General features: G+C 46.1%; 1 protein-coding gene across 2 annotated transcripts in view; it reads right to left on the bottom strand.

The window, feature by feature from the left end:
* Nucleotides 1–1,226: 1,226 nt before the first annotated feature.
* The window catches only part of MAP7D2 (MAP7 domain containing 2), a 148,668-nt gene continuing 138,413 nt past the window's right edge, over nucleotides 1,227–11,481 (bottom strand). For both annotated transcript variants that reach the window (XM_033950470.1, XM_033950471.1), the window contains exons 16-17: nucleotides 6,002–6,279; nucleotides 1,227–1,683 (exon numbers count right to left, since the gene is read on the bottom strand). In XM_033950470.1, the coding sequence (XP_033806361.1) occupies nucleotides 6,030–6,279 (250 nt within the window). In that variant the 3' untranslated portion in view covers nucleotides 1,227–1,683; nucleotides 6,002–6,029. The remainder of the gene's footprint in view (nucleotides 1,684–6,001; nucleotides 6,280–11,481) is intronic.

The raw sequence follows: 11,481 nt of genomic DNA, 5'->3' as shown, positions 1-11,481 counted from the left end.
GAAAGCAAACAGAATGTTGGGCATGATAAAGAAAGGAATCACGAGTAGATCGGAGAAAGTCATAATGCCGCTTTATAGAGCAATGGTCAGACCCCACTTGGAATACTGTGTCCAACTTTGGTCTCCCAACCTAAAGAAGGATATAAAACTGCTGGAGAGGGTGCAGAGACGAGCAACGAAACTAATAAGAGGTATGGAGAAATTGGAATACGAGGAACGACTTAAGAGACTGGGATTGTTCTCCCTTGAGAAAAGGAGACTGCGAGGGGACATGATAGAGACGTTCAAAATACTGAAAGACATCGATAAAATAGAGCAGAAAAACAAATTATTTACATTGTCCAATGTGACACGGACAAGAGGACATGGTTTGAAGCTAAGGGGTGACAAGTCCAGGACAAATGTCAGGAAGTTCTGCTTTACGCAGCGAGTGGTGGATGCATGGAATGCTCTTCCACAGGAGGTTATTAAGGAATCCACTGTGCTAGGATTCAAAGGCAAATTAGATGCACATCTCCTTATGAGAGGCATAGAGGGATATGGGTGATTAGAACAATCAGGTGTATACCTGACTGGGCCTCCGCGTGTGCGGATCGCCGGACTCGATGGACCATGAGTCTGATCCGGAGATGGCAATTCTTATGTTCTTATGTTCTCCTATATCACCGATTGTTTAAAAAAAAACAAACCCCAAAATCTAGCAACAGAGGTGGGCAAGAAGGTACAGAAAATAAATTAATTATAAACCTGAAAACAAACAAGAGGTGTTCCTTGTTGCATTCCTTTTGATATCTAGAATCACACTGGCACCTGACTTCACACCTCTAAAACTAAATACAGCACTAGTTCAAGTTCTCTACTTTCAACCTGGGCAGGAACACCTTAGACAGACCTAACAGTCCAGGCTACTGCTCCCTTCACTCCCCCTGCCCCCCCCCCCTCCATGCCACGGGCTTTTCAGCATGTCAAAATGTTTGGAATGGTATAAGATTCATGTGCAGCACATTTAAAGCAGGGGATTCAGCATTACGGCGATACCCCGTTTCTAGTAAGCGAGACCTGTAGCTGTTCTGGGACTTTTGATGCCCCGGGCTGCTTCATTGTATACTGCAGCACACGATGGCCCTAGGCCAGGGGTGTCCAATGTCGGTCCTCGAGGGCCGCAGTCCAGTCGGGTTTTCAGGATTTCCCCAGTGAATATGCATGCACTGCTTTCAATGCCTATTCATTGGGGAAATCCTGAAAACCCGACTGGATTGCGGCCCTCGAGGACCGACATTGGACACCCCTGCCCCTAGGCTCTGTGTCTACGAAAGAACAGGCACAAAACTAAAGTGCATCGCTACCTTTTCCCAGCACCTTGGATTGCCTACGTCTTGCAAGGAAAGGCAACTTTGGAGTCCGAAAGGAAACGAGAACTCGGTGAAATGCAAATGCTGCCGCCCGAGTCCTTTTGCCCAGAGGAGCTTCAGAGAGTGATGTCTTGTAGTGGCAGAAGCTTGTGGAGCCGAAGAAAAGTCCTTTCTGAGACCAGTTGTGGAGAAATGGCAGTACTTCGGATTAGCTTTCAGCATACAGGAAGAATTTGTTACATTTGACATGGATGTTTGAAATGCTGTTTTTAGCTTCTTTAGCTGTATCGCTGCTGGAAAGGAGGTCTCCATGGAGTGACAGGTGCAGGCTCTGTCAAGTGAAAAAGAAAGAAAAAAAAAAGTCACTTTTATCATAACAGAAAGGCTTCTTGTGCGACATCTTCTAGCGCCAGACATGGGCAACTCCGGTCCTCAAGGGCCGGAATCCAATCGGGTTTTCAAGATTTCCCCAATGAATATGCATGCACTGCTTTCAATGCATATTCATTGGGGAAATCCTGAAAACCCGATTGGATTCTGGCCCTCGAGGACTGGAGTTACCCACCCCTGTGCCCTGCCTGATATAGCACTACAGGAAGAATTGGCTGACTGCTCATTTTGGCTTTTTGGAGGCTATACATCAGCTTTTTTGATTGGGCAGGGCAGGCTGGTGAACCATAGAGAGAAGGTCCACAGTGTTCCCTCTAAGCTGCGCTGGCGCACAAAATATTACATCCAGCGCACAAGTTTCACGTCACAGCGCACGGCGGGCAGGGCGGCGAGAGGAGAATCGGGCGAGTTGGCTCATAATTTGCTGGCGCCCGATATTTTTAGCGCACAGCGAAAAAAATTTTGCTCACAACACCCGCCCGCTTAGAGGGAGCACTGCTCAGGTCCATAAGCCACTCTAACTACTACATTCATGGTGGAACATAAATCTTCCTTGCAAGCCCAACAGATAAAATTACCAATTCAACGTTACATATAAAAGACCATGATTACCCAATTACTAACACAATAAAAATATTGGGAGTCACACTGGACACACACCTCACAATGATTGAACACACGAATATAGTGGCAAAAAAATGTTTCATGATGTTATGGAGATTAAAGACCATCAAAAAATACTTTGACCCACTATCGTTTAGATTACTAGTGCAATCACTAGTGCTTTCTACTCTGGACTATTGTAATATCGTTTATATGGGTATACCCCCAAAAAAACAATGAGTAAGCTTAGAATCATTCAGAACTCAGCAGTCCGCTTGATATATGGATTAAAAAAGAATGACCATGTCACCCCCTACTACAAACTACTGCACTGGCTGTCAGTCGAGGCAAGAATAATATTCAAATTCTCCTGCATATGTTTCAAGCTAGTTTGGGGACTAGCTCCTACGTACCTGCAAACACACTTTGCATTCTACAACCCAACAAGACAAACCAGAAACAGCTATCTTTTTGCACACCCAAGCATAACCAACTGTAAATACAAAACCTTCCTGGACAGAACTTTCATGCACCAAGCAAACAAACAACAACATTGGCTAGACAGTTACATTAATAAAGCTGAACTGACCTACAAAGCTTTTAGAAAACTCATAAAAACTACCTTATTCGACAGATATATCACCTAAACAGAACCTCACCAAACACTCTGTTTCTTTTCAAAATGCCCTCTGAAATCCTAAACGAGCAGCATTTGTAATTTCTTCTAAAAGTCCCCCCGAATCTCTAAACAAACTATATATTGTAATTTTCACTGTTTTTTGTTGTTTTTTTTAAAATCTCTAAACAAACTGTATATTGTAATCTTCATTTTTTCTTTTTTTTTCTGAAAGCTGCGACTTTTCTTTTCTTTACAGGTCTGCTCCGAAATTCTCAGCAAACAGTATATTTTGTAATTTCGATTTCTCAAGTCCCTGTACTCTGTACTCCTTCTACATATTTAAATAGCTGAATGTCCAGCTCTCTTGAATGTAAACCGCCTAGAAGTCACAAGATTGTGGCGGTATAGAAGAATAAAGTTATTATTATTTTTCCTCTCTCTGTTAGGTCCTAGCTCACGCTCACTATCTAACACCAGCTCTGGCAGGATACACATTTCAGATCAGACATATTGTAATGACAAAATAGAAAATAAAATTATTTTTTCTACCTTTTGTTGTCTGGTCATTATTCAAATCATGTTGGTCCCAGGCTCTGGTTCCTGTTTGTCTTCTTATAACTCGCTCGCTCTCCTTCCCATTTGCCATTTTCTTCTCTCTCTGTGCTTACCATCCATCTTCCATCTCTGTACCTTCCCTTTCACTGCCATATCCAATATTTCTGTTTCTTTCCCACTTGTCTACCATCTCTCTCTCTTCCTGCCTTGTGCCCTGGGTCAAACTTCTCTATTCCCCTCCAGGCAGCATCTCTCTTTTCCTCCCCTCCATTATCATGTGCAACATTTCTTTCTCTCCCCATGCACCATCTCTCCTTGCCCTCCATCCTATATCTAACATTTCTTCCTCTCTCTTCTCCATGCGTCTCCCTCTCCTCTACCATATGCAGGATTTCCCCCTTTTCCCCCCATAAGCAGCAGCTTTCTATCCTTCCTATCCCCCTATGCTGCACCCTTCCCTCTGTCCTAGCCCCCTGTACTTCCTGACCCCCCTACCCCCCGTGAGATCTGACATAGGCCTCCCAAAGCAGCAGCAGTAGCAGTGGCCACAGGAAGAAGCAGCACTCTGAACTAGCTGATTCTGGCCTGCCCCGCCAGGGCTTCCCTCTGCCATGTCACCAGTGATGTCATCAGTGATGTGGCAGAGGAAAGGCCCCGGTGGGGCCGGCCAGGAGTAGCCTGTTCTGAGATACTGCCTCTTCCTGCCTGCCACTGCTGCTGCTGCTTTGGGAAGCCTATGTCAGATCTCACGGACGGGGGATGGTGGTTGGGAGGTGCCTCACAGGGGGATAGGAGAGAGGGAAATCTTCAACTTTTGTGCCCCACGCTGCTACTGCGCATGCTGAACACAGGCCCACTCCTGCCAAAGTCCCTCCCTCCAATGCAACCCAGCACTTCTCAAAACAGGAAGTTTCAAGTTACATTAGAAGGAAGGGCTCCAGCAGAGATACAGGTCCAAGTAGGCCTGCACAGAATAGATCGGCGGTGAGGAGGCTTGGGCCACTGATGATGAATCAGTTTTTCCTGAAAATGAATCGATTCGAATTGATTCACCTAAAGTGAATCAGTGAATTGATTCGAATCGGTCAGCTCTAGTCATCACTGCTAAATATAATGTTCTTATACCACATTTTTTTAAAAACTAGCTCCACAGTAACTAGATCAAGAGTGTTGATACAACATGGACAGTTACTTCATTTGGGGGTGCTCTAGGTTTTAGCTAGAGATGTTAGGATTCTGAATCCATTGTTGGGTGTCCAGGAAATACTAGAAAGTTCTAAGTCAGTGTATCGCAAACTGTGCTGCGAGATGCCGGGAAAGAGGAGAGGACCGGCGCTGGCTGCGCCTCTCACACGCGTGAGTGTGATGTCATTGCATCGACGTCTGCACGTTTCCGGATGCCCTCGAGCCACGGCCTCAGTTTAGAGTGCTGCGGCTTTGCAAACTTCGTGAGACACTGCTCTATGTGAATCAACTCACATAAGCCTCAAAGAAGGAAATGACATCACGTCTATGGTGCCAGCCAAAAAGAAGTAATAGTCTTGGCTTTGGTCCAAGAAGGAAGCAGCAGCAGAATGGAGGGGGGAGGGGGGCGGTGAGAGTTCAAGGCTGATGGGGATTGGGGGTTGGAATCAGGAAGCAGGAAGACAGCGAGAAAGAGTGCTTATCCCTTGTGCACAAGTACTGAAGAGGAGGGAGTGAAGAAATGTTGAATACTAATATCTCCTCTTCCCCACCCTCTACTAGTCTCTGTCACACTCAGAATGACTGGTAACGAGATGTTTCCTGATTAGAGAATGACACGGTGACAAAATTCATCACCGTTCCCATCCCCGCGGATAACCGCGGGAAACCATCTTCATGTCATTCTTTAAGGAGAGAGGGAAGAATCAGAGTATGAATGGCCATAACCACTGACCCTCAAGCTTTGCTTTGAAGAATGCTGCTGTAGAAGGACTGAGGTTGAGATAGAAACTAAAGAATGACAGTCTCTGGTATCCAGAGCAGATATTGTGATGTCATAATGCCTCATTCCACCAGTGCCTAAGAGCCAATCACATCAGTGATGTCACAATGGCTTCATTATCCTTGGCTCACATAAGAATCTGAGTATGAATAGGCTCAGCCACTGACCCTCAAGCTTTGCTTTGAAGAATGCTGGTGTAGAAGGACCGAGGTTGAAATAGATACTAGAAAATGACATGGGATTATTTCCCGCGGTTATCCGCGGGGACGGTGATGAATTTTGTCACTGTGTCATTCTCTATTCCTGATATATCAAGCACAGTTGCTGTAGGCTAGTTTAGAAGAAAAGGAGTAGGTTATTAACAAAGTTACCCCCCCCCAACCCAACCATACAGCTGTGATTGAAGCTATTAACACTGTGGCCCAGTAGAGGACGATTCTGATTCATCTGAAAGCCCCAAAAGAGTATAATAGATGCTTTCTCCCCCCTTTCAGGATAAATACTGAGTCAACGCACCTTAAAGGTTCTTCCTGTGCTGTGGCCATTAACAGATAGTGTTGAGTGTGGCCTCCTGCGCTTGGCTGCTGAAGCCATCAAGTAAGTTCCTGTTACAATCATCTAGGCCAATGGTGTCACTGGACAGCTTGGAGAAGGCAGATTGTCCCGTGAAGTCCAGCAGCTCCTCAATGGCCCTGGTGCTGCCCTTTCCGCTCTGGGCCAGAGACACTGGAGGCAGGATCTCATTCACAGGTGAATATTCTGGGATGGAGATGAGTTCTTTCTTGGAAACAGGGCTGCAAAGAAAGAATTGGAGGAGAAGCATGGGATTACCCACTTTTTGCATATAACATAACATAAAATCTTGCTTGTATACTGCATTATCGTGACGTACCATGTGGTTTACAAAAGAGAGAATAAACAAGAAGAATGTTTTAATTACCTAGAAATCTAGTGAACAAATATGCTTTTAGCTATTTCCTGAATTGTTGATACGTACTAGCAGTCACAATTAAAGAATTCAGATTAGAGAATGACACGGTGACGGTTTACCCGCGGCCACCGCATTTAAGCCGCGGGTCACCGCCGAAAACGGGGAAGAAAACTAGCAGTCGCTGCGGTGACGGGGACAAGGCCATTCACCGACCGCGGAAACGGTGAACAGGTTTGTCCCCGCGGGCCAATGTACCCCCTTCTAGGAACCGCTATTTACCTGTGTTTCACCGTGCTCCTCATTTGTCAGATCAACCCTTCCTGCCAATCGCAGCAGAAGGGTACCCAACCCCTCCTGCCGGTCCTCCCAATGGCCTCCCCTAAGATCGCCGGCAGGAGGGTACCCAACCCCTCCTGCTGGACCCCCCCCCAACGAACCCTCCCACCCCGGAACCCCCTTAGTCTTACTTTCCAAGTTGGACCGGACAGCTCCTCGCTCGTCTGGCCAGCAGGCCTGCCTCCGTCCAAATGAGGCGGGCCCGCCCCTCCCCTCCCCTCCCCTGCCTCCCCTAAGATCGCCGGCAGGAGGGTACCCACCCCCTCCTGCTGGACCCCCCCCCAACGAACCCTCCCACCCCGGAACCCCCTTAGTCTTACTTTCCAAGTTGGACCGGACAGCTCCTCGCTCGTCTGGCCAGCAGGCCTGCCTCCGTCCAAATGAGGCGGGCCCGCCCCTCCCCTCCCCTGCCTAACCCACAGGATCCTAGGGCCTGATTGGCCCAAGCACCTAAGGCCCCTCCTATAGCGGGAGTGGCTTTAGGTGCCTAGACCAATCAGGCCCTAGGATCCTGTGGGTTGGGCAGGGTAGGGGCGGGCCCGCCTCATTTGGACGGAGGCAAGCCTGCTGGCCATACGTGTGAGGAGCCGTCCGGTCCAACTTGGAAAGTAAGACTAAGGGGGTTCCGGGGTGGGAGGGTTCGTTGGGGGGGGGGTCCAGCAGGAGGGGTTGGGTACCCTCCTGCCGGCGATCTTAGGGGAGGCCATTGGGAGGACCGGCAGGAGGGGTTGGGTACCCTTCTGCTGCGATTGTCGGGAGGGCCGTTGGGGGGGTCTACAGGAGGGGTTGGGTGCCCTCCTGCCGTGATCGCTGGGGGGAGGGGAGACTTGCAGCCGTAGCCGCGGTCACTATGCTAATCACGGCAGCATTTAAAGTACATGTCGTGTTTGTTTTTGCATTGCTAGCCCCAGGGGTGGTGGAAGATTAGTGATTGAAAAACTGTATGAAAAATAACTATTTTAAATTTAGTGATCAAAATGTGTCAGTTTTGAGAATTTTTATTAATTAATTTTTTCTCTGCGTGTTTTGTTTTTGTATAGTTATTAACTAATATTTAACTAAGTTTTAAAGTTTTAAAGAATGTTTCCTTTATACGTAAATAAAGAAAAGTGAATGGGATTGCAGTGGCGGTGACGGGGCGGTGAATGGGGTGGCAGTGGCGGTGACGGGGCGGTGAAGAGGATGGTGAGACGGGGACGGGGCGGTGACGGGGATGGTGAGACGGGGACGGGGCGGTGACGGGGATGGTGAGACGGGGACGGGGCGGTGACGGGGACCAATTTTTTCACCGTGTCATTCTCTAATTCAGATCCAACAAATAGAAGGAAAATTAAAGAATCATGACAATGATATTATTAAATTAAAACAAGATTGGTGCCTCTAAATCTTCAATAGACAAATTGCGAGAAGACACAGAAATATCAAAGAAAGTACAAGAGATGCTAATCAACAAACTTAAGAAGAAAACTTGAATCACTTGAGGACTTTTCTAGAAACAATAATCTCAGATTGATTAATTTTCCTAGGGTTGAAACATTATCTCTTGGAAATATTGGAGGTTCCTGAGGCTTCATCACTTCTATTTATACAAGTTTATTATCTCCCAAGTAAGATGCAGAATAATCAACAAGAGACAAATCAGGAAACTATGAACATATCAGCTGTATTGGAAGCATCTGATAGGGAAATAGCTGTTCCAGCTACTTTACTGTTGAGTGTAGCTCATACTCCTGATAAAATTTGGTTTTTGAGAATGTTTTATAAAAATAAGCAAAAAGAATTCTTAGGTTATAAGATACAAATGTTCCCAGACTTAGCAAGGGATACACAAAGGCGTAGAAGAGAATTTCTATTACTAAAACCTAGTGTTTTGGCTTTAGGGGCTACTTTTTTTCCTTCGCCATCCATGCAAGTGTGTAATTCATTATAAAACTCAGAAATTTGTTTTCTTTGAGCCTCCCCAATTGCCGACATTCCTAACCCTAACCCTAACCCTGAGCAAATCTTCAATGGAAATCAAGCACAAAAGTTAACATCCATGGAAGTGAGCCTTGAAGATGTGCGCAGGCAGATAGAAAAACTAAAAACTGACAAATCCCAGGATCTGGACGGAATCCATCCAAGGGTTCTGAAGGAACTAAAGGAGGAAATAGCGGAACTACTGCAGCAATTTTGCAACCTATCCCTAAAAACAGGCGTGATCCCGGAGGATTGGAAGATAGCCAACGTTACGCCCATCTTTAAAAAGGGATCAAGAGGTGACCCGGGAAACTACAGACCGGTGAGTCTGACCTCGGTTCTGGGGAAAATGGCGGAAGCACTGATAAAAGAAAACATTGATGAACATTTTGAAAAAAACGAACTTCTGATAACCAGCCAACATGGTTTCTGCAGGAGGAGATTGTGCCTGACTAACTTATTGCACTTCTTCGAGGGAATTAACAAACAGATGGACAGAGGAGACCCCATAGACATCATATATCTAGATTTCCAAAAAGCCTTTGACAAGGTGCCTCATGAACGTCTACTCTGGAAACTGAAGAACCATGGGGTGGACGGAGACTTGCATAGATGGATCAGAAACTGGTTAGAGGGCAGGAAACAGAGGGTAGGGGTGAAGGGCCACTACTCGGACTGGAGGAAGGTCACGAGTGGTGTTCCGCAGGGCTCGGTGCTCGGGCCGCTGCTATTTAATATATTCATAAATGATCTAGAAACAGGGACGAAGTGTGAGATAATAAAATTTGCGGACGACACCAAACTATTTAGTGGAGCTCGGACAAAGGAGGACTGCGAAGAATTGCAAAGGGACTTGGACAAGCTAGAGGAATGGGCGACGAGATGGCAGATGAAGTTCAACATTGAGAAGTGTAAAGTATTGCATGTGGGAAGCAGAAACCAGAGGTACAATTATACAATGGGAGGGATGTTAAGAAAGGGACTTGGGGGTAATGGAGGACATGACAATGAAGCCGACGGCATAGTGCGCAGCGGCCGCTAGGAGAGTGAATAGAATGCTAGGTATAATCAAGAAGGGTATTACAACCAGAACGAAAGAAGTTATCCTGCTGCTGTATCGGGCGATGATGCGTCCGCATCTTGAGTACTGCGTCCAATACTGGTCGCCGTACCTTAAGAAGGATATGTCGTTACTCGAGAGAGTTCAGAGGAGAGCGACACGTCTGATTAAAGAGATGGAAAACCTTTCATACGCTGAAAGATTGGAGAAACTGGGTCTCTTTTCCCTGGAGAAGAGGAGACTTAGAGGGGATATGATAGAGACTTACAAGATCATGAAGGGCATAGAGAGAGTAGAGAGGGACAGATTCTTCAAACTTTCAAAAAATAGAAGAACAAGAGGGCACTCAGAAAAGTTGAAAGGGGACAGATTCAAAATGAATGCTAGGAAGTTCTTCTTTACCCAACATGTGGTGGACACCTGGAATGCGCTTCCAGAGGATGTAATAGGGTAGAGTACGGTACTGGGGTTTAAGAAAGGATTGGATAGAGGGATATAGATAGAGGATATAGACAGGGATAGAGGGATATAGATAGAGGATAGAGGATTACTGCACAGGTCCTGGACCTGTTGGGCCGCTGCGTGAGCGGGCTGCTGGGCACGATGGACCCCAGGTCTGATCCAGCGGAGGCATTGCTTATGTTCTTATGACCCTATGTCATTCTCTAAAAATGTGAGACTAGTATCAATATGTAATAACTTAAGAACATAAGAATAGCCTTACTGGGTCAGTCCCATGGCCCATCAAGTCCAGTAGCCCATTCTCACGGTGGCCAATCCAGGTCACTAGTACCTGGCCAAAACCCAAGGAGTAGCAGCAACATTCCATTCAGAATCCTAAAGAATAGCAAGATTCTGGAATCCCAAAGAGTAACAAAAGATTCCGGAACCCCAGTGAGTAACAACATTCCATGCTACCAATATAGGGCAAGCAGTGGCTTCCCCCCATGTCTTTTTCAATAACAGACTATGGAATTTTCCTCCAGGAACATGTCCAAACCTTTCTTAAAACCAGCTACACTATCCGCTCTTACCACATCCTCTGGCAATGCGTTCCAGAGCTTAACTATTCTCTGAGTGAAAAATAATTTCCTCCTATTGGTTTTAAAAGTATTTTCCTGTAACTTCATTGAGTGTCCCCCTAGTCTTTGTCATTTTTGACGGAGTGAAAAATCGATCCACTTGTACCCGTTCTACTCCACTCAGGATTTTGTAGACTTCAATCCTATCTCCCCTCAGCCGTCTCTTTTCCAAGCTGAAGAGCCCTAACCGTTCTAGTCTTTCCTCATACGAGAGGAGTTCCATCCCCTTTACCATCTTGGTCGCCCTTCTTTGAACCTTGGACAATTGGCAACTGAATTCAATGATTAAGAAAACTGCAGAAGCTGCTTTTGGTTTTCACTGAACTACTGTTACATGCCAACATTTGTATCTAGTATGCCTTTGATGTGCCAACAAGAGTCTTGTCCACTGATCAGATTCCTACCATCTGCAACGTCGTTCCATCATGTGTCCAGTTCTCAAGCATCTTACTGTTACTGCAGCAGATTCATCCATCCTTGCTGGCATCAAGGAGCATTTTCAATATTTACTAGACTCTTGTTTTCCTGTTTATCCACTATACAGTTTAGGTTCTCTTCTGAGCCCGTATCTGAAAGACAATCCAATAACCTTCCCCAGGTGATGTAAAAACATAGGCAACTGAATCTT

Source organism: Geotrypetes seraphini, chromosome 6 (genome assembly GCF_902459505.1).
Source record: "Geotrypetes seraphini chromosome 6, aGeoSer1.1, whole genome shotgun sequence".
Taxonomy (NCBI): Eukaryota; Metazoa; Chordata; class Amphibia; order Gymnophiona; family Dermophiidae; genus Geotrypetes; species Geotrypetes seraphini.
This window is presented reverse-complemented; position numbering and strand designations above follow the sequence as displayed.